Source organism: Solanum pennellii, chromosome 2 (genome assembly GCF_001406875.1).
Source record: "Solanum pennellii chromosome 2, SPENNV200".
NCBI lineage: Eukaryota > Viridiplantae > Streptophyta > Magnoliopsida > Solanales > Solanaceae > Solanum > Solanum pennellii.
In genome coordinates this window covers 54,393,819-54,419,255 of record NC_028638.1, presented here as the reverse complement: position 1 = coordinate 54,419,255, position 25,437 = coordinate 54,393,819, and the positions used below count along the sequence as shown (strand labels likewise).

At 33.5% G+C, this 25,437-nt stretch overlaps 3 protein-coding genes across 3 annotated transcripts; all 3 read right to left on the bottom strand.

Annotated features, from left to right (window-relative positions):
- Positions 1 to 469: 469 nt before the first annotated feature.
- On the bottom strand, positions 470 to 6,861 carry LOC107011298 (granule-bound starch synthase 2, chloroplastic/amyloplastic). Its single transcript, XM_015210725.2, has 8 exons — positions 6,323 to 6,861; positions 5,190 to 5,814; positions 4,457 to 4,521; positions 3,969 to 4,046; positions 3,755 to 3,865; positions 3,267 to 3,311; positions 2,834 to 3,007; positions 470 to 1,696 (listed from the first exon to the last, which is right to left on the bottom strand). Exons 1-8 carry the CDS (start codon positions 6,572 to 6,574, stop codon positions 740 to 742), a joined length of 2,307 nt encoding a protein of 768 aa, XP_015066211.1. The 5' UTR covers positions 6,575 to 6,861; the 3' UTR covers positions 470 to 739.
- A 2,522-nt stretch (positions 6,862 to 9,383) lies between these two features.
- On the bottom strand, positions 9,384 to 12,896 carry LOC107010707. Its single transcript, XM_015209994.2, has 4 exons — positions 11,879 to 12,896; positions 11,149 to 11,541; positions 9,844 to 10,049; positions 9,384 to 9,730 (listed from the first exon to the last, which is right to left on the bottom strand). Exons 1-4 carry the CDS (start codon positions 12,870 to 12,872, stop codon positions 9,473 to 9,475), a joined length of 1,851 nt encoding a protein of 616 aa, XP_015065480.1. The 5' UTR covers positions 12,873 to 12,896; the 3' UTR covers positions 9,384 to 9,472.
- Positions 12,897 to 14,703: 1,807 nt separating this feature from the next.
- LOC107011712 (structural maintenance of chromosomes protein 4) lies at positions 14,704 to 24,217 on the bottom strand. The gene is made up of 28 exons (XM_015211318.2): positions 23,881 to 24,217; positions 23,673 to 23,762; positions 23,271 to 23,372; positions 23,015 to 23,191; positions 22,730 to 22,860; positions 22,373 to 22,451; positions 22,135 to 22,292; positions 21,819 to 21,894; positions 21,534 to 21,662; positions 21,283 to 21,427; positions 20,488 to 20,618; positions 20,039 to 20,191; positions 19,762 to 19,951; positions 19,480 to 19,613; positions 18,848 to 19,006; positions 18,152 to 18,460; positions 17,858 to 18,034; positions 17,665 to 17,748; positions 17,378 to 17,587; positions 17,174 to 17,263; positions 16,972 to 17,093; positions 16,672 to 16,827; positions 16,478 to 16,585; positions 16,333 to 16,393; positions 15,436 to 15,570; positions 15,261 to 15,348; positions 15,097 to 15,169; positions 14,704 to 15,013 (listed from the first exon to the last, which is right to left on the bottom strand). Exons 1-28 carry the CDS (start codon positions 24,031 to 24,033, stop codon positions 14,893 to 14,895), a joined length of 3,741 nt encoding a protein of 1,246 aa, XP_015066804.1. The 5' UTR covers positions 24,034 to 24,217; the 3' UTR covers positions 14,704 to 14,892.
- Between the last annotated feature and the right edge of the window lie 1,220 nt (positions 24,218 to 25,437).

Here is a 25,437-nt window from a genome sequence, read left to right as displayed (position 1 = left end):
AAGTTAAAACTATTTTTTCGGCTTACTCTAGTTTATTTTTTGTATTTGAAAAAAAAAAAGTCATCTATGATAAATTTTACAAGAAAATTAATGAAACATAAATAAATTTGACTAGCAAAATAATAAAATTTTAATTTGATATCGAGATTAAAAAAAAGTCAAAAAATGTGCGAGGAGGATTAAATATACTCATATGAATTATATTTATTTTTTAAAAATAAATCACTTCCATTAGAAAAAAAAAAGATATATATGAGTCATTTGCGATAATACTAATATATATGAATCACTTTTATAACGATGGCATTATCAGACTTTTTCCTTCTTATAAATACGGACACTGCTAGTGGATCTCATGAGAACTGTCAATATGAAACAATTGTCCGCTAAAAGCTTTACTTGAGGTAATCATCAGAAGTGATTTGATTGTGGTTTAGATGAGTCGGTCAATTTTATTATTGAGAGAGAATACATCTAAACTAAAATTGAGGTGCTGATTATTTGACACTAAAACTTCCAAAAAGTATAGAGTAGAAATTGCAACATGTAACTACATTTTGCTAACAAAATAGAGTATATACATGATTATATGATCAAGCGCGGCAATCATTCCTGACGTGGTAGTAGTATGATAGTTAACCAACTTGTTGCATCCTCTCGTGGCGATACCAGTAACATGTCTCTGAAATGCCATCATTGGAACTTGATAAAAACCCCAAATATCTACAAGTAATGAACCTCACCACTGATACTTAGCAGCGATGAGAACTTCTTCATAGTTCTGAGCAGCATTATCCCAACTTAAGTCTTGTGTCATACAACGCGTCTGAATCCCCTCCCAACTCTTTTTGTACTCACGATAAGTCAGCAAGCAATTTCCTAATGCGTGGATCAGCTGGTTAGCTTCAGCCCTACTGAAGGTCCACCCCAGTCCTGACTCATTAAAAGGATCAAAGGGCTGCACAGTATCTCTGAGTCCTCCTACTGCATGAACAACAGGAATAGTCCCATATGTCATTGCATAAAGCTGGTTCAGTCCACAAGGCTCAAATCTAGAAGGCATGAGCAGAATGTCTGCACCAGCAGTTATACGATGAGAAGTCTTCACAGAGAAACCAACCCATCCTCTAATTTTATCATTGTGTTGACACTCAAATTGCCTTAGCATCTGTTCAAGGTCAGGCCTCCCCGTACCCAACATGACCAGTTGTACATCCTGACCCATCATCCAAGGCACTGCCTCAGCAATCAGATCAACACCCTTTTGTGGGTCAAGCCTCCCAATGAAACCAATCAGTGGGACATCATCACGAACTGGTAAACCAAGTTCCTTCTGCAATGCAGCTTTACATTGAGGCTTGCCAGTCTGCAGTGTGTCCAAGGAGTAGTTCACGTAACCATCTGACTGTAAGTGAACATCCAACTCAGGGTTCCACTCTTTTGTATCAATCCCATTCACAATACCCCGTAATTTCCAATCGTTCTCATTAATTATCTGATGCAATCCCCAACCACCTTCGGAAGTCTTAAGTTCCCATGAATATCCATGACTAACTGTAACTACACGATCTGCTGTCTTTAGACCAGCCGCAAAAATGTTGAAATGCTCACCTCCTACTGGGTCATACAACTTGAAAGGGTCCATATAGTGTGGTGGAAGATCTACATATGAAAAATCCTCCAAAGGACCACGACCCTGCATGAAATGGAACAAATTATAGAGCTGAAAATGATAGAAAGCTGGCTAAGATTGCTATAACCCTTATTCATGTTACAGAAAGATAAAATAAATGACACAAATCAGAAAATACTAACAAAATACAGAACTTGGATAGAGATAACTCCAATTACTCTACTGTTTTATATTATTCCAAATTATTATTTTACACTCTTCACATTATACTTAAAAGTTATAATCTACCAGATATTTGAAAACAATTGCACAGGTCAAAGTAGGTCATGTTTAATTGGACGAACATACTATTTCTAGTTGCTGCTTACGTTACATGCATAAAATCTTGCTCACTCCACAACGCTCTTTGTAACTTTCATGAAGAAATTCATTATAAAAAGAAAGTTGTATTCAGATACATATCAAATGAGGCAAGAAAAAATTTAATAAAAAGATAACTAGTAGTAGAAGCAAAATGCATCAGTGTGCTTAACCTTAGCATATGAGGAAAAGGTAGAGTTGTACTTTGCTAATATAAGACTTCATGTACTACATATCTTTGGTAACTTCTTCGAGATTTTCTTTTGTTCTTTGTCGGGTTGATCTCATATTGTTGTAGATCATTACAAATCAAAGCATAATCCAGTATGAAGCTTAAAGGCATCTTCTTCAACCGGCTCACGCGCAGAGATGAGAAAACAACTTTTCAAAGAATTTCACTTGTCAGGCAATACTCCTAAACAAGTCTGAGGATGGTCTGTGCATGATAAAAAATGCTTTACCTGTCTGTAACTAGATTTATTGATAGCCTGATATGGTACTCTCAGTGGGTACCTAAGCTATTGAACTTAGTGACGCGGAAGTAATAATTATGTCCCACGAACACCTAGTAGATATATAATATCAAACTAGTCATCGTTATTAAATTATTTTGATAACCGAGAAATCCTCGAGGCCTTCCACAGTTCAAAACTCAGTGGATGATGGGCCCACCCATCGGTTTACCTATCAAGGTAATCATTTATTTTAAACCTTATGCTTAGTAGTCATAGAAATCATTTACCAACCTTTGGAACTTAAAAATGACTATACTGCTAAATTATTGGAAATAAAAATGCACAGGTGGATTAGAAAACTGCTTTAGCTGCTGATGAAACTGACCTGATGAGCGATGTTATGAATCACCAGGACAGATCTTGTATAGTTCATAATTCCATTGTCACGATAATAAGCTTTCAGATATACTGGCAATAAAGCAGTATGCCAATCATTAGCAATGAACACTAAATTTCCATCTCCATAGCAGACCCCACCACATGGAACATGCCAAGGAACCTGAAATTGCGAATCAGTAAAATGTATTTTGAAATCAATGCAATAGTAGTGGGCAAAATGTTACAACAGGGTGTGCAGGTGTGAAGTAAAATCATGCCCAAATAGAATGGCTAGGTTTATTTTGCACTGTTGGTCACAAAGATTGATTTAAGGTTTGCAGAGTCTTTTTTCTGGCCACTGTGGCGTATCGTAGACAGATAGTGTAGGGAGCAATTGGTCAATAATTAGAGCAAGGTTCCTGAAACATCAGAAGTCATACCTCAATCGCTGCTTTGCAAAATAAAACCATGCGCTTTAAAATATCCTGCAACAGGAAGAGAAAAAAAGAAGTTAAAAACAGCCAGATAGGTACCGCCAAAACTATTTATGAGAAGGGGATAAACACTTCAAATAAATCTTCAAGACTGATACATCAATGAATGATGTACAATGCAAAGAAGGTAGCTCAAAGTCAATACCAGAGCTCACCAAAGGGATCGTTATCACAGTCTTCTTGTTTGTACAGAAAATCATTTTAAACCTCTCTCTCTTAAACTCCCCACCCAGAAAGAGAAAGGAAAAGTGAAGACAAAATCATCTAAGACATCCCAATCCCATAAGGCCCAGATTTTGTGACAAGGGAAAACATTATGTCAGGCAATTATACAGAGGACTCATTAATAGATTTCAATGTAAATCAAGGAGTTTGAAATTCCAGGATTAAAATGAAACTAAAATTTCAGAAGAAAAGTGAGCACCCGGATTTACCACACGGTTCCCTCCGTATATGTTGTTCCCAATGTGTCTAAACATATGGCTGTCAATGAAAACAAAATCCACACCATCAATAAAAGCTTGGAAGTAAGTCACTTCCACATCCTGCACAGTTCAAAACTTAAATGCTTAGATATGGATAGTCTTGTAGCCATGAAATCACAACAATAAGTTAAAAACTGCATCTAATTAATGCAGTTAACCATACCTGACCGTGAACTTTATAAATTTTTCTTACACCAGAATCTTGAGGTTCAGTATAGTTGTCATAACGAGGTGCCACAACCTAAGTTTCAGGGAAATGCGGGGAGAAAAGGAAACTTCATCGTCAGATAACTTACATCCCATGTGTTGGAATGAGAAGGCAAAATTCTTAAATACTAAGCAATGTATAGAGTTGTCTGTTTGATTTGTCAAAAAGAAACAAATATTGTCACAAAAAAATTATTATATGATATGATTTATCAAGAGGTTCATATGGTGTCGATAATCTGGTTAGACAGCATATCTTTTGGAAAGCTTGTGAATCTATATCACAGACTAAATAGTCCAGTGGTTAAAAAGACGATGGATAGAGAATATAACACCTCGCGCAGAACAGACTTCATAGACAATTTCTCTCTGAGTTACATTCTACTTGATACATCATTTCTTATGAATCCAGCAATTCACAAGGTGAAGGATTAAACTAGTTACCATAACTCTGTGGCCTCGTCGAGCCAAAGCTTTCGGTAATGCTCCAGCAACATCTCCAAGCCCACCTAAAAAACTCTTCACAAGTAAAAGATATGCTTGCACTAATATGAAACGAGAGACATAACAAACTAAAATTCATGCAACATTGAAGTGCGAAAAATGTGTACGAGTCATGATTATATACGTGCACAGAGCTCAGTAGTTTTTAAATGAAGATAACAGAAAAGTCAACAGACAAAATCAAAGTTTGAGAAACCAACAAATCCACCACCCATCCTCAACCATTCAGAAGGCAACAATACTACATTAGTGAAGAAAGGCAGGATAAAATATAGATCTTTTTTCTTTTGACATTCACCTATTCGTTTCACTTTGGACGATTAGTGATGGTTTTTCATTTTTCTTAAATGCCTTTTATCACATTATTAAGAAAATGTCACATAATACTTTTGATAGGTATGATAATAATAGATCCTTTTTCTTTTGACGTTCACCCTTTCATTTCACTTTGGACGATCAGTGATATTTTTTCATTTTTCTTAAATGCCTTTTATCACATTACTAAGGAAATGTCATATAATACTTTTGATAGGTATCATAATATGTTAATCCTTCTACTAATTAGTATCTTGTTTATCTAGAGATGATGGAATACTGAATGCTGCTCCTACTCTTTTGCAGTTCCTACGCATTTGTCCCTGGACAGAAGATACATATCCAGTGTAAAATATACCTGTTTTAGACCATGGAGCGCATTCTGAAGCCACCAAAATAATGTTCATAAGATTTGTTCCGGCCAATGGAGGAGGTTTCTCATCTATATTCACAGGATCTTCAGTCTCTTCGTTTGCCTCAGCACTTGATCCTTCAAGATTTTCATTCCTCTGTTCCACATGGGATTGTGCTGAGGATTCTTTACATAATGAAGGCATATAAGACTGGATCTTCTTTCCAGGAACATCGACTAAACTTTTGCGCGAATTCACATTCAAAAGTGTCTCTTGACTGGACTTCGGAGTTTCTGGAGGGACATTCAACGTTCTTTTGGAACTTACAGTAGAGGAAGTCTGGCTACTGGCTGTGATGGATGATCTTGACAGTGGGGGTGCCCTTTCATCGGCCAGGTCCCTTTTGACTTCTCTTTTACTCTCAACAAAATCTTCGCTTATAGCAGGCGGTGTATTTTTATCGACATCAGTAATTGGAGTAGCAGAAGTACTAGGTACAGTAACATTATAATCTTTATCCACGTCAGGGATATCAACATCTGATAAGCTACCACTCCCACCATCATAAGTACCAGTAACATCGGCAAGACTGCTTTTTATTGAAGAGACTACTTTTCTTCTTTCTGCAATCTGATATGCAAAGAATTCAAGGATGAAGACAATGTAAATATGTTTCTAAACCCACTATTATAAATTGCAAACCGAAACATATGCAATGCTCAGGAAGACAATTAAACCAACAAAAAACCATATGAACTACAGCAACAAATTATCGTACAGGCGAACTTCTCCTCTTCTAAATCAGAACACGGTTACAATCTTTATCCACAACATACTGAAACAAATTCTCAGAAAACAGTCCTATCATACTGATTTCTAAGTTATTTAAACATAGATTCATTTTCAAATTTGACATTCTTGAAAAAATCGATTGTTCCGTTTACAGAAATTAGAACATGTCTAATATCTGAAATCAGGATTTCTATTCATTATTAGCATATATAATGATAATTATATCCCTTGTATCCGCATTTAAGGAAAAACAGTCAAAACAAGTACATCTTTTACTTCTTTATCTTTCTGACCTGGAAAAAGAAATATTTCTTTTCACTTTATGATTGAGTACCAAAAGGGTTACCTGTTGAAGTAGGTCCTGTTGCATGGCTAAAACCTTTTTGCTCTTTTCAATTGTAACCTGTAAGGCATCATCCGATTCATCAGCACTTGCAGCTTCCCCAGAATTTTCACCTGTTGCTTTAACGCGCTTGATCCTCCACATTTGCTCTCTACTGGAGCCATGAATTCGAGATAACTTTTCGGGCCTAAATGAGAAAAAGGGTAAGCTGGGGTGGAATTGATTTCCAGTATGAAGAACAATGGAATTTTCCATTACATAAAGATGAAGTTCACAGGGATAATAGGAACCCAAGATTTCAAGAACCAGAGTGACCTAGTGGAAATAGAAGACGACCCAGTTGAGATAAAGAAAACCCAATTGAATAGAGACTAGTACAGAGAATTAGGGGTATTAGATTGTGAAAAGAAAAACCAACAAGTAACGACAATGGAGGTCAATGTTGATGAAAAATGGGTCCCCGAAGAAGGGATCCCTGTGAGGATTAGATTCACCGAGAATGGAAAGCTCAGCCTCTGAGTAGAAACCAGAAAGTTTAAGAGTTTTTGGACGATGGGATTTAAGCTAGGGCCCTCTTATTTATGGTATTGGGAATATCACGTGTAAATTATGGCTTTCTCACTAACCTACCCACTCTCTATCATAGGAATTCAAATTCATATTCTATTCGAAATTTAGTTTATCGCTATATAAAAAATGATATATTTTGTGTTTGTTTTAGATATTCAATTTCTTTCTCAATAATCAAATAATTTAAACAAAAAAAAAAGTTTATATAGAAACTAATAAGAAGGAATAATTAAGAGGAACAAAGCTGTTCTTTCTTTGATAAAATTATAGTTTTTCATATTTTCTATTTATAATTGCAATTTTATGTGTAATGTCAAGAATCAAGTCTCGCCAACAGATTGAAAATCTATGTATTCAACTATGTAATCAACCGGTTAAAGTTATAATTTTATCAACTTTGTCTTTTTGGAATTCTATTTATATACACAACTATTGTTCATTATACATTATTAGTATATATATTTGGTAATATACGTGGTTTATTATTTATTACAAGTTATTTTATTGATGTATTTATCTTGTTACTTTATTGTCATAATATTCTTCTTTTTAACCTATTTCGGTGAAGTGGTGTTGTTTGAAAGGTTCATCAAGCACTCTTTCCCTTTATTCCATCGATGATTTAACTAATTTTTTTCAAGCAATCGTGACAATTCAAAATGATTTTTCTACCGCATAAAAGCAAAGGTAAGTTTTGCCTTAGGGTTTTATTTTTAATACTTATTATTATGAATAATTATCTAAAACATATATATAACAATTTTTTTGATTAAATTAATACTAACAAATTTTTTACATTGTCAACAGAATTAAAATCTTACGTCTTTTTTTTTATTTATTTAAAAAAAAAAGACGAGTAACTATTGAAAAAGAAAAAGGACTCCAAAAACATTCTACCTTACAATGAAAGTTGTTTTTGTAATGCGAGGACAAGTAGATAACATAAAAGTAGGCCTTTCTATGGAGACTAAAGAAAAGATAACAAGCTTAAGCTAGTGTGGATGATAAAAAGAAGATCAAAAGAGAAAAGTTAAAAGGTACTCCACTACCATATACTCCTAACGTTTCAAAAAGAATAGTCTGATTTGATTTTGAACGAAATTTAAGAAAAGAAAAAATATTTTTAATTTTGTGATTCTAAATTAAAGTTATGTCAAATATATTAAAATGTTTATTAATCTTGTGGTCTTAAATATATCACGTGGAAAATTAAATTTAAAATATTATTAAAAAAATTATTTTTTTTAAATAAATAAAAAAAAATAAAAATATTCTTTTTAAAACGAACGGAGCATTATTTTTCTTAATCGTGAGGACAAATAGAATTGTGAGTATGATTCTGCTTTGCATTTACTATCCAATGATTATGCTCTATTACTGTTTTGTTTTGTTACTCCTTTTTCATCACTTTTTACTTTTATCAATTTTTTACTTGACGGATAATGATTGGTATGGTATTAAGTTTATTATTTTATCGTAATTAATATTAGAATTTTAAATATGTTTATTTGCTTTATTTTTTAAAATATTTATTTAAAATTATTTGTCAAAAAACAACAATTAAAAAGGAATTAAATTAAAAAATATTTAACAAGTATAGTGAGAGAGAAAGTATGTTTTAATTTATATGTTTACACGTGTCCTCCAAAATTAATAACTATGATTTTGGGGTATTATTATTAGCATAAAAAAGTTGATATATGCCCCAAAAAAATATATTACTAAGCTAAAAACAATATCCAGCAATAATTAGTTAACATAAATAGTTAAAATGTCATTAAAGTATATAAACTTTGTTTATCTATATATATATTTTTTTATATTCAAATAGTTATATATATATAAAAGTAGTTATTTTAAAAAATTTGGTACAATTATACAAAACTATTTGAGAAATTTGTGTATATACAATTACTGTAATTTATATTTTAATTGTGTATATATATATATAACAATGACTTTACAATTTGGTGCAAATAAAACAATTGGTATTCAATTTAATTACATTCGTATATAAATTTTATATACATTAAAAAGTTTAGTTTCCCAGAAACAAGTTTGTATGGATTTTCAGTCGCAATAGAATTCTATTTTTAGAAAATATTTGATTTTGAATGTTTAGTAAATTATGGAGATTATATAAATGTTTGTTACCATATTTAGGGGTATGGTTACTATTTAATGGAAAAGTAAAATATAGTACAAATTTTTAAAAAACATTTTATACAAAATAAAAAACTACATAATAAATTAAACTATACCCCATAAAATGTAATTATGTAAACAATACCGATAATGTTATTTCATATATTCAGTTTGTCATAAGAATTAGCTCTTTCTCTATAAACGTTTCTAAAGCCTATAACAATAATAAAATGTCTATTTACTAATTTCAATAAAGATTTTAGCAGTATTTTATTTAAGGTGCACATTAATTATCATTGATATAGCTATCCCAAAAGAAAGAAGCTCATTGTACTAGATTTACATGACATGCGTGCACTCTTTGTAGAAGAAGAACAAGTATGCTTAACTATATACAATCTAGTTTTCTAAATAAAAATAAAATTTGATGTGATCTAATCAAGATGGAAACAGCGGTAGGATAGTTGGGCTCCTTAAAATGTGACCATTTTTGAACTCTATATTATCTAGCTTTTGTTGGCACCATTTGAAATGAGATGTAGAAATAATGGACATATGGAGAATCCTTGATACCAGCTTCATCTCTATCAATGTCAACACTAACTCTATTTTGTTCAACTCTTCTTCTTCACCCTTTTTTGCTCTTCTAAGCCAACATTTTCTCTTACCTTTCACATCCTTCATCCACAACTCTTTCTTCACCATAACCAACAAAAAAAAAAGATAAATCATCTTCAGTTACAAAATATTAAAAAACCAATTACACCACAAAATGACTTATGTTATTAAAAATATTATCAGAGGCGTACCATTTGAAGTTTCCTAGTTAAGTCAGGCAGGAGCAGTATGTCTCTGGGGTCTTCAACACGAGATTGACTCCACAAAAATTTCTTCTTTTTCTTGCAATCTCTTCTTACATAAAACCAAAAAGCATATATGCATTTCTCAATGGCCTTTAGCACTTCTATTGGCTTCATTATTCCTCCATCCACTCTTTCATTTGATTCTACGTATCCTACAAAATTTTAAATTTATGAATTCTGAATTTCAAAATCGACATATAATTTATTCAGTTCCGAATAAAACATATATATTACATAAAAATATTATTGCATATAGTCTTAAATATCCTTAAAAGAAATCTGTTCTTTTATCTTTTTTCTAACACTAATAATATTTTTCATTAATAACGTGTAGGACTTGTAATCTTAAGATGTTAGAATAAGAGAGCTCTTATAAAATACTTGACGATAATTAAGTAGTAATTTCTTGGGTATATAGGAAGGCAACGTACGAAATAAACAATTTAGGTAGTATTAGGTGGGGGAGTGAATTTCTCCCCTTTTAGCAGCAGAATAAACCAATGGCGACTGAGATCTTCTTAATACTAATTTTGTAATTACCGAAATTGCATGTCCCCAAAATAAAATACTATTTAATTCGTATAAGCTCGTAACTAAAAAAAGTTGTATTAGCTAAGGTAGAAGACACTGGGTCTACTCAATTTTTTTTACATATAAGTAGTAATTATTTTTATTAATGAAAGAAGTTCTCTATCAAAGTGTTAATTAATACTCCTACAAGAAATGGAGATCTAGTCGTTACACGTAAGAACTAGATAAGCGACGTACTAATGAATATCAACTTGCCATGCAAGTCAAAATTAGAGGGTCTAATTAAATTTAAGAATAGCGACATCAAGAATTAGTAACTAGATTTTGGATTTAGTTACTTATATATATATATCTAGTTGATTATTAAATACAAACTGAAAGGTTGGATCTTCTTCGCTATCATATTTTTAGGTGATCTTTCAGCTCAACCCCTAATTTATAAATATTGAAAGTATACAACAACACTCAATATATTTAGCAGGTAATTTATCATTTTTGAAGTTACTGATGAATGAGAGCTTGAAATTGATATTTAGTTTAGGTGACTTGGAAATGTAACAATTATGTGTTACGTCATGAGCTGGGGGTTTAGAGAAACAGTCTTTTTCAGACAATAGCAATTTCATTATATATGTTGTTGGAAATGTAACAATTCTTTTACGCGGTTAATCTATAGAAGTTGAACTCTTCAAAAAAATGTTTTAAGAGACAAAAGATTACCAGAAACCTCTGGAACTTGGAGGAGATTCTTTTGGGAAAATCTTGTATGAACATAATTCAAATGCCTTTTGCCTCCACAGCTATCATCTTCCACAAATCTTTCTAGCAATACTTGGAATTTCTGAAATCTTGCTGCTACATTACCATAAAAGACCCCATTTTTTGAAGTTGAACCACAAAGAGCCTTTACTTTTTTATACTGATGATGAAGTGCTTCCCATGACAAACATGATTGTGCCACATAAACCAACTCCAAATCACTCTCTAAGTTCCTCACAAGTCTTTTTCTATCCATTTTGCTCAATGAACTATATTGGACAGGCAAACCAACTGTAGGCTCCATTTCATACTCAAATGAATTTGGACTTGACAAGTGCTTCCTCAATACTGCATCTAATTAATATATAACCAACAATTAATAAAATTGTTAAGGATTACTTAAGCATACTATAGTATCAAAAAAACACATATTTATATGATAAAAAAATTTGTATCCAGTCCCCAGATGTGGCCTACTGGTCTATAATTAACTCGGAGAAAATCATGCATATGACAGACCAGGATTCAATATCCAATAGCGGAAAAAAAAAAAAGGCTAGGTCATTTCCTTCCAACTTCCCAATATATAGTGTTAATCTATATCTGTCAACTAATCGAGTTGTGCAAAAGTTGGCCAAAACAACATGATTATAGTATAAGAACAAGTAATTGGGCAAAAGGAGAAACTCACTTAAGGCACATAGCCTTTCATGATTGAGAACATCAAACCAGCTCATTCTTTCAGCATACTTCTTGTATAACAAATCTACTTCTTCCTCTGCACAATTTGTATACTCATGAACCAGCTGTTGATCCATTTCCATATCATTTGTATAGCTATTAAGTGACGGAAAATTTTGGTTCATCGTGCCATAATCCAAAGGGGACGACAAATTAGAACTAATAGGAGATGGAAAATATTCGTCAAACCCGCGACCATCAATACCTGGTGACAAACTGGATACAGAACTCGATAGGGAAAACTCAAGTTCCAGCTCTGTTTCAGATAAAACTGAACCAGGAGATAAAGGGACAGTATTATAGTTATCAAATAAATTCGTCTTTTCATCGACAGAAGAAATGACTGAACAACAGTCGGTTACTACTTCAGTAGGATATTCCTTTTCATGATCTTCATCAAGTTCCATAAACTCACCTTGATTAGGTTCAACAAACGAACTAATCTTGTGATTTTTATCGAACATTTGAGAGACTCTAGTTTGAAAATCATATACGTAGATTGTGTCATCATACGATTTATTTTTCATGTTAAAATGATGGATGGTTTCGTATGATTCACCAGAACTTCCTCTCATGTTCAAACTCGTATAAAGGATGATTTCATTTTGGTTTTCAGTATTTGGTATGGCATCATAGTACTCATCAGCTTCTTCAATAGGGTTATGATGATTTTTTCTATTTAGTAAGATGAAGTTACACTTCTTGAAGAGGAGAACGCAGAATTTGCACAATTTTGGAAGATATGAAATTAAGAAACAAGAGGACTTATAAACAAAAAGGATGAAGGTTAATAGAAATTTTTGTAACACTTTGATCCAACGATAAAGTTGGCAGAGAGGAAGAAGAAAAGGGTGGATATAGAAACTCAAAAAATACCACTTTAAATATCCATGTGGGATCACGTATAGTTCAATCAAAAGCCAACAGTTCGATAACGGTGTCATTTCAGGGATCCAAAGACAAGCAGAAACTTTGAAGTTTTTTGTTAACGAAGGAGCAAGATTGGTTTGAGAGTACTGCCTCTGTGCTAATTTATATTACCCAGCTTCCTTTTTAGTCCGTCTAAAAAAAATACTATAACATTTTTTTATATTTAATAATAATTTAATTTTGAAATGATTTTATAGATATACATATATCTATGACTTGTTTTAGATCATGGATTTCAAAAGTTAGCTTTTCTTTTACTAAACTTTTTCTCAAATCACATAAATTGGGACGGATATATGATTCCGACTTAATTATTTTCTTAATTTGGGGCTGGAAATGCGTGCAGGGAAGTTATCCAATTGAAGGAGCTTGCTTCCGTTGACTAGATTATACGTACAATAGTTGTTAGTTGGTCACTGTATTGATAGTTTTTAGTTGAGGGGTTTTCAACTTTCTCAGCAGGAGGACAAAACGTGGCTCATAACGCAGTTGGTGAGCATACTTAAACTGTGCATTATTACAAACCATAAGTTTATAATATTTACAAATTAAGAAATTTTACTTGGTCAATATTATAATACAACCATGAGTCATGACGCTACTGTTTGAATCATGTCACGCCGAGAAGCAAATGATAATATCTGAGATTTCCAAATCTTAGCCTGAATAATCCTTGTCTTATATGAAATTAAGGATTCATTGAACTTTTGCGATTGTTTTTGTTGAAATCATAAAAAAGGCTGCATGCAGCATGTCCCTCCACTAAGAAGTGACTCGTTGCTCCACATACGAAAGGTGTTATTAATTAAATTATAAATTCTTTTGCTAGAATCTTGGTTATTGACAGGAAGGTTGAAAGAATCATAATGAAAACTGCTAGGAAAGTTCTCTATGATAAGATTAGGTACACTGAAAACTTTATTAAATGTCAACATAATAAGATAAGAAATGAGAATTGACTTTTGAAGAGGCAATCAGTTAAGGTTGGGGCCGTTTCCATTAGGCGCAAGGCGATTTACACGAGTCACCTCCATTTTTTTATGGAGGTAAATCTAAGCATTCGTTCCACTAGGCACTAACTTATATGAGAAAACATGTGGAGCCTAGACAAGAAATTAAACTAAGAGGATGCCATGTCATTACTTGTCTGCTCTTACCTCAAAACGGAATAAGAAAGATAATCGTGGATCAGGTCAATTGCGTCTAACACCTTTGGTGCATATTCAAACTTTATATTTAGATAATTGTTAACTTACTGTTCCTGTAATAGTAATGGGACTTGGGAGTAACACATACTGGCTACTGCACAGAAACTAAAACCGTACATGTGGCAATAGGGAAACAAGTCGCATAACTGAAAACAATCTGAAACATAAATGACTCCAAAATCATACCTGTGGCTTTAGGGTCACAAGTCACATATATAATATCTTTTTCGTCAAATATTCTAAAATAATTATTATTGTTCTGACTGTTGTTACCATGGCAGCGACATCAACTGAAAATTAATTGATATGAAGTGTGTTGGTACACGCAAACCACTGTCATTAGTCTTCAACAACAGTTATTACTATATTGTAGAACTTAAATTAATCAAATACGTTTACAAATGCCGTTCTAATCCTGTCAGTTGTATCTGAACCAGTTACTAAGAGTGGGATCACTGGAACTACAGTAAAGCGTACTCACAACCACCAACTCAAATCCAAGTTTTGTACAAGTGCCTATAATCTTCAAGTAAAATTGAAATTGTGACACTCAGAAATACTCCCATTAGTGTTGTGCAACATCAAAATTTGACTGTCCCCAATGTGTGTAAAAATATATTCTAATAGAAAGAAGCCATTAACTACAAACACAAACTTTCATTAATCATATCTGTAAGTATTCCGTAACTCATTAGATGAACTATACATATTACAATGACTTCCAACAAAATACAGAACTCACCATGTTAGCTTAAGGTGTTAATCAACCAGATTCTTGTCAGCACAGGGAAGATAAAAGAAAGCGATCAGAAATTCTAAAACAGCCTCAAGCAGCTTTTTGAGAAACTACAAAGCTTCCAGGATTGATAGTAATGCTCTTGGTGCAGTTATCTGTTTTGTAGATACCAACTAGCCGATCTGCTAGCTCAAACATATTGTTTCTAAGGCTGCATATCATCAAAACAAAAATTAGATAACTATAGCTTCTTAGTGCTTGTTTCTTTGAATCGGACATACGCCAATACAGTACCTTATGATTATGAACTGTGCATCTTTAGTTCTGTCCTTCACATAATGCCCAACAATCGAGACATTCTTAAAATCTGTGACATACAAGGAAACCACAAAGAAAGCATGAAATATTGGGAGCTTGATCTTTGTTAGCCAAATGTAATAAGCAGAAAAAGAACATACCTAAAGCAGCATCAATCTCATCCATCACATAAAGTGGAGTGGGTTTATAATGGTGGAGTGCAAAAACAAGAGCCAATGAGCTGAGGGTCTGAAATTAACATTGCTATTAGAGACCGGATTGCTTTGATATAATGTTTCAGTAACATACAAACACATAGCCACTCTTGACACTCACCTTTTCACCACCTGATAAGTTAGCAATATTCTTCCAGCTCTTCTTTGGAGGTCTAACACTGAAAACAACACCTTCAGAAAACGGATCAAGAGAATCCACTAATTCTAGTTCTGCGTCGCCTCCAAGGGTGATCATCTGGGAGATTACCAAAAGAAGTAATACACTATTAATAAAGGGGTATATTTTCATGCAGGTAATAACTTTACAATTTGCTTTTTTATTTTTTTAATAACAATTTGCTATTTTATTTAAAACGTTCTTTTACTTATAAATGGTTAACCAGTGTATATCATGAACTAAAAGAGTCCCCAAAACCCAGAAGGATAACCATCAACATATTTGCTTTTCCATAACATGGGAAGAAATTTTGGCACACAACATAATCCCAATTTTTAAACAAAGCAGTCCATGCACCAGAAATATGAGCAAATATCCAAATCAGACATGACAAGAAATAAGAAGAAGATGCCCGACTGCAGGATTAATAAAAGGAAAACAATCAGGATGATGTACAATATAAAGTGACATAATCACTTACCCAGAAGAAATTCAACTCGAGTACTAGATGGGAAAAACTTTAATATAAGAAAACAAGTCATAAAGGAGCTGAATACCTGATACATGCAACTACAGGATTAAGAACAGGAAACAATCGCACCCAAGGGTGTGGCCTAGTGGTCCATAAAGTGGTTGAGCCCTAAGGTCTCAAGTTCAGAACTCAGCGGGAGACAAAAAAAGAAAACAAAATATATACCCTACTATCTTTGCTAAAGCACACTTCACTCCTCTACACTAAAATTATAAATGGCATAATCACTGATCCAGATGAAATTCAACTCTAGTATTATATGGGGAAAGCTTTCATATAAAAAACAAGTCAAAAAATGAGCTGAATACCTGATACATTTCTTTAAGTTTTAAAGATATGGTATTAAAGCCCTCCATGAACTCATCCAACCTACAGAGATGTTGTAAGCTAATGAAGGAAAAGCATTGGCATATGGAAGAGAGAAATCTAGGTTGTAGGATGGACGAAACTTACCTTCTCTTTCTCCACTCATCATATTGTTTTTTAATATCATCACGCTCTAAAGTAACAGAATTAAGCTCTTGAACTCTTTCATTGTACACAGATACTTTTTTCCGATACCTAGTGACAGTAGAGACTATTAGCAATTAATATCAAGAAACATAGTCATGCTACAAGCTTCTCTATAAATGAGTACAAGAGCTTACTCAGAAATCGAGTCAAGATTTGGGTTCATCTCTTTGAGTTGAGACTCTAGAAGTGAAACTGTCTCAAGAGCTTTCTTAAGATCACAAGTCTGACCAAGAGTAACATCACTTAGAGTTGCCTGAAGCTTTTCCGGGTCCACCAAGTCTTTTTGAATTCTATACACAGATAAAGAAATGCAAGACAATATTACAAACAAAAAGAAAGATAACAGATGAGGGGGTCCATGTGTATCAGAAAGAGATTGGAAGCTGACAATGTGATGACATGTTTTGCCTCGGAAAGAAATCTCCAGGACTTACTGCTCAATATGCTTTGACAGAGCAGTATGCAAATCATCGAGTTTTTTCTTGTATCCTTTCCCTTTGAGTTCCAAATCTTTATAAACCTTCTTCATATCTTGTAACTTGTATTCAGCATCTACCTGCAGCTCCACTTGCATTAGATTACATAATCATTTTTAAATGGAAGGAAGAAAAAATGTCAAAATGAGTGCCATAGAACCTCTGATGACCGCATCTCATCCATAGTCTTCTTCAAATTTTCATATTCATTTTTAGCATCAATCAGAGTACCTTTGTGCTGATCAATGAGCTAAAAAATCATTAAAACAAAAACATTAGAAAAAAAATAGAAATTTGCAGAAACAATTGAAGCAACTTGCACAATCATATGATGCACATCTTAACATGAAATAATGGTACAAACCTCCTGTATCTTTTTATAGTCCTCCTGGACAGTAAAAGCTTTCTGTTCGACCTCTTTGAAGATGGAAAGTAACTTCTCCTTCTCAGCAAGAAGATTTTCCTTCTCTTTGTTTGATTCCTCAATCCCCTTTGTCAGTTTTTTAATCATTTTCTGTCCTGTTTCAATCTGAACCTTACGACGGTTGATCTCTGTGCTCTTTTTATCAATATCCTACGGTGGGGCAAAAAAAGTGTGTTAACAGTAAAGCACATAAACTTAGCATGCACAAGCGCCAGTTTTCCACTTACAGATTGTATTTTAGTAACCTTTGCCTTCTGATTTTTCAATTGCTCGCCACCTGCATTCTCTATTTTATTTTGAAGTTCTGAAGCCTGAAGACATAAAACAATGGACTTTGAAACAGCCTTTGGAGCTAGCTTCACTTGAACTTAATAATAAAATGGTCTTAAGAAAAGGATAAACTGCTAGACATGTTATCACCTTCTCTTTCAGCTGTTTTGAACCCTGTGTAAGCCTGTCCATTTCTTTTTCTTCAGCCGAAATGATTTTCTTGAGTTCCTTCAATCTATTAACTTCATCCTTACTGGGTTCTGATGCACTTCTCAAGGAATCCAGTTGCTTTTTTAGATCATCGCATTGGGACTTCAGGCTGTCAATCTGTACAGAAACCAAAAAAGCATTTAGCTCTCATGGTGCAAGACAAGCGTTAAGAGAGATTAAAAATAGTCATAGAAAAGAATTGCAAATAACATCAATAAAACATGAATGTCAGACCTCTTTTTTGCATTTGGCTAATTCCATCTCGCCAAGAGAAAGAGCCTTCTCTGAGGCCTGATAACACTTCACAGCATCAGTAATTCTTTGGCGTACATTATCCAAGTTTTCGGCGATCTGTGAAAGTTCATTTTCAGCAGCAGATATAGCCTCTGGTGAAACGTTAGCAGCACGGATAGATGTGCCCATTTTACCACCACGAGGTTTGCCCCCTCCGCCACTCATTGTTCCAGATTTTTCAAAAAGAGCACCTTCAAGTGTTACAACACGGCGAAACTCTCTGTCCCCACCGTAGGCAATACGTGATGCCTGTACAATTAACAGTATCGCAAATTCTTGATCTAGCAATTCTGACTAATAATGAAAATACATATAATGCATATTGTCTGAGTCTTGACGTACAATTATGGCGATCAGCAAACCTTACAAAAATAGTATTTGAAATCTCCATGTTATTGTATGTCCTAAAATAGATAACTGGAGAACCCTAGCTAAAATCACATTTCAAGAGGTCCAAGTGTTAAATTTCTCAATCTTTTATTTGGGCGACAGAAAATAATCACTGCATTTGCTAATCAGTCAAAATGTTGACTAGAGATAATTTAACCAAGCAAGCCAAAAATGGTATGACAAGCCAAATAGTCAAAACAGTTTTATTTCATCAGGAAAGAATTAAAAGAATTATGTAAACATCACCTGATCAATATCTTGTGCAACAACTGTATTTCCTAATGCAGCAAAAAATGCTAGTTTCATCCTCTCATCTCGAACTTTCACCAAATCAAAAAGGCGTGGGACTCCTTCTGGCGTTCTGACTTTCTCTTTGATTTTAGGCAAATAATGAGCTTGTTTTTCCTGCGAAAAATATGTATAAATCAAATATACATTTGAAATAACACCAATGATTTTACTTTTCAGGGACTCCTTACCAATGAGTATTTTGGAAGTGTAATTTTTAATGGTAATTACACATTTTCTAGTTTAAACCAATACATTTGACCTCCAAAAATAATGTGAGATTTATCTAGTATTTGAATGCAATACTTTATTCCACTTGCTTAATTTCATCTTTTTTGTAGCCAACTAGCATCGGGAAAATACTACCAACTACCAAGGTACTGTGATCCTCACGGAAGGTCTTTATGATCCAGCTTCTTATTTAACTTCCACTGCAGCAATCATATTCTTTTTTTTTTAGATAAACTGCAGCAATGTTCTTTCACATGTCCAACAGAGAGTGAGATTCCAAACCAATTATAGACCACTTGGTTAGCTTCTCCAAAGGGGGTGTATAGTTTAAGAAGCTACAAAAATTAAAGGAGACATACCAAAATCATGAAAGTTGCTACGCCAAGGGTTTTGCTTCGAAGAAGCTCCACGCATGCTTGTGCTGCTGCTGTAGTTTCTACAACAATATAATCAAGCCCAGAACATGCGGTTGATATGGCAACATCATACTTTGCTGTGGGAAAATAAAATATTCAGTAATTTATGCTCAAATTATGTGAGCTATAGTTCAGCTCTTAATTTCGCTTAACTCTGCCAACAAATGAAACAAAAATAAAGCAAAGAACGTGAACTAGTTTTAAATGTGACATAAATATTCTCACCATCAATCGCACCCAAGTCACCCATTCGACCATATATGCCATCTATCACATTTGCCTCCTTAGCATGCATTATTGCTTTTAGGACAGATCCCTGGCTCTTTTCAGATTCCATGACAGATGAAAGCTCAGTAAGCTTTTGTCTGGCCGCTTGTTCAAGAGGTATCAATCTTTCTTGTTCTTGAAGGCATTCCTACAACCAGTTAAGTACATCACAAGCCCAGAACAAATTCAAGAGCTGGTTAAAATGACAAATGTTAGAGATACTCAAAACACATACCTTTTCAACAGCTCGAGCCTCAAGTGCTTTAACCTTGTTCTTCTCAAGCTCATTGGCGATGTTTTTTGTGCTTGCCGATTTTATCTCTACTCGTTTCTGTATTTCCACAATCTGCTCTTGTGCTTCAATATAGGCAGCACGACCAGCCTCATGCTGAAAGCATTAATGACTAACCCCATGAGTGAAATATTAAATAGCTAGCTTAAGGACCGACTAAGCAATTTAAAAGTGTGTATTATTCTGAAAAACTGCTAGTACAACTTCACATGAGGTAATGCCTTGGCATTTTAAGCTTCCATGTTGGAACAAGACAAGTCATGACTAAAATGCTTCATGCAGCTTCAGTTAAAAAGTGCAGATCTCATAGGGTAAGTGAATCATATTATAAGGAAAAGAGCTGTCGGAGTAAGAGTAGAGAGGAGATCTTAAATGTTACATTCAGCAAATACCTTCTCACTCAAAAGTTTACTTTCAGTTGATGCCACTTCAAGCTTTCCCTTGTGCTCAATTAAGTGCTTTTCCCAAGGCTCTAATTCAGACCGAACAGCAGAAAGCTCACTGCGGAAAGCCTCGGTTTCAACTATTTGGAAACAATTGTACAAGAGTGAGAGATATATTTGATATATTAGAGCTAGACCAATAAATAAGGCTGCTATGAGCAATAAACATCAACGGTTAGATGCAAAAGTGAACTTATGTAATAACTTAAATTGTTAGTCATCTAACTCTTACCCAAAAGCACCAATAAGAACAGCCATTAATTATCAAACCAATGGAATATTATCTAAAGAAGTTAATAGAAAAGAGACCTTTAAAATGAGAAACAGGCCTGGAGCTTAAAGTCAGAAAGGCTTCTGAGTGTGATGCCACTTTCATATGTACTGATCGAGAGTTATGAGAAAATATCATTATAACTGATACAGCAATATCAATTATTTTGAAAAAGGAATAGTAATTGATGTTGCTGTTATACTTACTTCTGATCTTAAGTTCTTAAAAAGTATTTATTCTGGTCAGGAACTTATATGCTTATGGCCTTATGCAGAGATAAGTGTGAGATCTAGAGATCCCTAACTGGACAGAATAATGTAGAAACAAGCATAAGAATATAGCCGACCCCAACTAATTGGAATTGAGGTGTAATTGAAAGAAACTAATTGTAATAGTTGCATAATGGCAATAGGACAAATTCAGAGTATTTGACATGCAAACCTCCAAACAAGCACTTAATTCAAGTACTTTACCTTTAGAATTCTCCTTAATTTCCTCTAAAATTTTCTCCTCATCCACCAAAAGTTGTTGCAAGCCTGGAATATCTTTCTCCAATTTTGGAATAAGATTTGCAGACTCCTCACACTCATTAGTTGTGTCAGAAATCTTACGAGAATCCTATCAAAATGAAACAAAAACAGTAAGATTATGAGTGACTAAGATTCTCTTCTTAACAAATATGTATTTATTTGTAATCTAAGGTACAACTTTCAACAAATCATACCTTATCAATTTTATCAGTCAGTTTCTTTATCTTCTGCTTCAAGTGATTCAAATCTTCTCGATACTTTACATCTTGCCTCTCAAATTCCTTGAACTCATCCTTGCAGCGCCTCAGATTGTTATCAAGCTCCTACAAGTTTTGAGCAAAACAAATCTGAATTATTTGACCATTGTAATAGTCAGATTTAAAACCATAATATCGTAATGCTTACATCCTCCCAAGGAAACCACCTCTTTCTTAATTACAGGATAATATGCAATGGTATACACACTTTGTACTCCATACCTCTTGTCTTTTCAGAAACTTCGAATGTTTTGACTCAAGGTCCTTCAATGACTTGCTATTTTCCTTAATTTTCTCCCTGAAAAGTTTTTAAAAAAATTCATGGAGTGTTGAATGAAAGCACTACTGTAACGAAGGGGGATTGTATTGAAATGAAGAAACGTAACAACAGGCACTGATAGAGGAGTTCATCTCTTTTCTTGCAACAAAACTAAGGGAAAACAAAGAAGGGAGGGAGGTTCCAGATTTATTCCAAGTAAACAACAAAGAAAAAAAGCACTATGTTCTTGCATAGCCCTCAGAAGATATAGTAAGCCACCTTTCACTTTTAAGAATCTCTTCTTGTCTAGAAATGTTCGCCTGCATCTCCGTAATTCGAGTTGAATTATCTTCAAAAGCCAATTTTGTTGCTTTCTCTTGCCATTTGAGAAGTGATAATTCTTTAAGCATGTAGGCTTCTGCATCATTCTTCACTCCCTATTATTGAAGGAATGGACAACATAAACACATTTCTAAGAGCACAACAAATCATAAATTATGTAATGGTCTAATCTTACCTCCAAGTTATCTCTTTCTTTCTCAGCTAACTTAACCATTTGAACAACACCAGACCTTCTTTCATTGAGGACTTCTAGCCTATGATAGCATCAAAAAATAGTGAATGCAGACTCTAGAGGTATCAAGTGCATCTTTTTAGGCACATAATCTTCTTACTGAGTACACATAACACACTCATGAGTAAATTAACATACAAAGCTATAAGAATGAGGATGCAAACCATACACAAGGGAGAAAGGAAAGAACATACTGGTAAGGGAAAGAGCAGCATAACTATTATGGTATCACAAGATTTAGTTTGAAAGTAAGAACGTTTTTTGTGCCAAAAAGAAAATCATTTCACAGTGAGAACTTACTGCTTGAATGATTCATCAATCTTCTCAACGTATTTGTCGGTTCCGATAATATCCTCTAAATACTCAAGAAAGCCTTCATCATGTGGTCCTTGTCCTCTAGGCTTCATCAGTGATATTTGTTCAACCTCACCCTGCAAAAAAACCACCTATTTAGTGTGGTTCGTTCAAGAAACTTCTACATCTCTATGAGAAGTTTGGATTTTTGAAAATTCCATGGCCATCTCCATATGAAGAATCCAAAATTTGTGAAATTAACAAAGATCACATGACAAAAACAATATAGACCTGAAGAATCAGAAATCGATTGTTATCTAGATCAATCCCTTTCCCTTTCAACATCTTAGTGACCTCTGTAAAGTTACTTGTCCGGTCATTGATATAGTACTTAGAGGAATTATCTCGAAATGCCACACGTGTGATTACAAAATCACTTCCACGAACAGCCTCATATGTCTCATCATCCTATTTAAACAAAAGAAACACTTAAAATATAACACAGATTCTAAATAGTTATCTCAGAAAGAGGAAAATCCACAATTACCAAATCTATTATTTCCTGAAAATGAACAGACACGCCAGCACTTTCCAAATTCTGGTGGTTACTTGAATTGTGGATGAGCTCTGACACTTTGTTTAGACGCATCTGCAGAGTTAATCATTCAAGCTCAAATTTCAATAAGCATGCAGATGGAATGGTCCATTTTAAAAGGCTAGTTTTCCCCGAGCTCCAACTTAGCAGAGCTAACAGCAGTTTCCAATCATACAGGTTAGTGAGTTTTACTTCAAAGTAACTAAGCTAGTGATCAACTAATTTTGTAGCATAGTCAACTATTACTTTATTCACCAAGAGAATAATATTTTAGAAGTTATAACAATGAAGTTTCCAATTTTATCATAATCAAGGTGCCAAAAAACATGAAATAAAAAAAAAACATAGTCTTACCTGTTTGGCCCGCTTTCCGAAGACGAAGAGCATTGCGTCGATGACATTACTCTTTCCACTACCATTAGGACCAACGACTGCAGAAAAACTCTGTACAGTGGAGAATTTTATTACATAGAAGAAATTAACTTAATTTCTAAAATATTCAATTACCACCTAATTCCTGAAATATTCAATTACTGAAAAATGTGTAAAAGCAAACCCTAACCTTGTGGAATGGGCCAACGCGCTGTTCGCCGGCATAAGATTTGAAGTTTCTCATCACCATCTCTTTAATGAATAGCCTCGGAGGTCTAGATCCAGGATGAGATGACTCATTATTGGATTCGTGGGAGTTCGAGAATTCCTTATCTACGGCCATTTTTACTCCCGGAGAATAGCTTTAGGCTGTACTGAAAAGAAGAACCGAAAGACTGGCTACTGAAGGTCAACTCCAGCGAAGTGCTGGAGTAGAAAAGGAGTCCGGCGAAGTTCTGGGGTAGAAGAGGAGCGTGAGAGAAGATTTGAACTACTACTATTAATTTTTTTTAAATAAAAGTGGTGGCATAAGAATTTAAATTTTTAGCAAGAACAACTAGTAATAGATGGGCGGGAAACTCCGGTAAGATTTAGGCTCTTATAATGGGCTCTTTTAAGCCGAAGCCCAGCCCAGTAAATTGAACCGTTGAACGTCGTAGACGGCCTTATGAGTATCGCGTCGGCCTAATTTCCTGAAGCCCAAATAATCCTTTCCTGGCCTAAATCTTTGTAGGGAAACTTACATATATATATATATATTATAATAAAAAAATATTTATCAGTTATCGTAATAATATTTTTTTTTTCACTTGATCACTTTTAATTTATTTATAATACAAGTTTAACACATATTACAAAGAACAATTTATTATTCACACATAATACAAATTTTAATGATGAATAATACATTTATCACATATTTTAATACACTTATAATACAATGTGACAATTTTTTACCAAACAAACATGATATATTTCAAAAAAAACAATTATAATTCATATATATTGCATACATAATTTACTTTTAATACATATTACAGATTTAATAAAGCATTGCTATAAATGGTAATAAATAAAAAATATCGCTAAAATCAGTAATTATTTTCTAAAATGTATTAATTTATGTAATTTTTCCATCTTTGTATGTACTAGGGCTATATATGGTTTGAATCTCAATTTCAAGTTTTGATTTGAAATCAGTGTATGCTTATGAGATTAGCTTAAAATTTCAATTTCAAATTCACCAGAAATCAAATTGTAATTTCAAAATTTATGAACTCTAAAACATGACTGTTTAGTTTGTACATATGAAAAAGATTATTTTGAAGACTAGCTAGTTAGCAATATTATTGATTAGTGGGTCTTTGAATAATTCTGAGTATTTGAAATTTTGTAATAGCATGTAGTTGCAGACATCCATTTGTAAAGTAAAAACCAAAACGTCATTTATTAACGTGATGCCTTAAAATATTTTTATGCCTTATTAATGAAGTATGATTTAGGTTTTGTTTGAATTGGTTTAAAAAAAATAATTTTTAAGTTAAAAATAAAAAAGTTAAATTGAAATAACTTTTAATTCAAAAATATAAAAAATATGGAGAGACCTACTTTTGATTTTGACTTATTTTATATTGTTCAAACACTTTCAAAAGTAAAAAGATGATTTAAAAGTATATATATTTATATATATATATATATATATATATATATATATATATGTGTGTGTGTGTGTGTGTGTGACAAGTTA

What these genes read in the sequence shown, in the direction of transcription:
- LOC107010707 (XM_015209994.2), bottom strand. Translation starts at nt 12,872, where the DNA reads ATGACACCGTTATCGAACTGTTGGCTTTTGATTGAACTATACGTGATC. An exon ending in TGAAAGGCTATGTGCCTTAA is followed by an intron (nt 11,542 to 11,878) that starts GTGAGTTTCTCC and finishes TATATTAATTAG; the next exon opens with ATGCAGTATTGAGGAAGCAC. An exon ending in CCAAGTTCCAGAGGTTTCTG is followed by an intron (nt 10,050 to 11,148) that starts GTAATCTTTTGT and finishes AAAATTTTGTAG; the next exon opens with GATACGTAGAATCAAATGAA.
- LOC107011712 (XM_015211318.2), bottom strand. Translation starts at nt 24,033, where the DNA reads ATGGCCGTAGATAAGGAATTCTCGAACTCCCACGAATCCAATAATGAG. An exon ending in TGACTGATAAAATTGATAAG is followed by an intron (nt 21,428 to 21,533) that starts GTATGATTTGTT and finishes TCATTTTGATAG; the next exon opens with GATTCTCGTAAGATTTCTGA. An exon ending in GCACAGTTCATAATCATAAG is followed by an intron (nt 15,014 to 15,096) that starts GTACTGTATTGG and finishes GATGATATGCAG; the next exon opens with CCTTAGAAACAATATGTTTG.
- LOC107011298 (XM_015210725.2), bottom strand. Translation starts at nt 6,574, where the DNA reads ATGGAAAATTCCATTGTTCTTCATACTGGAAATCAATTCCACCCCAGC. An exon ending in AACAGGACCTACTTCAACAG is followed by an intron (nt 5,815 to 6,322) that starts GTAACCCTTTTG and finishes TTTGCATATCAG; the next exon opens with ATTGCAGAAAGAAGAAAAGT. An exon ending in TTTATAAAGTTCACGGTCAG is followed by an intron (nt 3,866 to 3,968) that starts GTATGGTTAACT and finishes TGAACTGTGCAG; the next exon opens with GATGTGGAAGTGACTTACTT.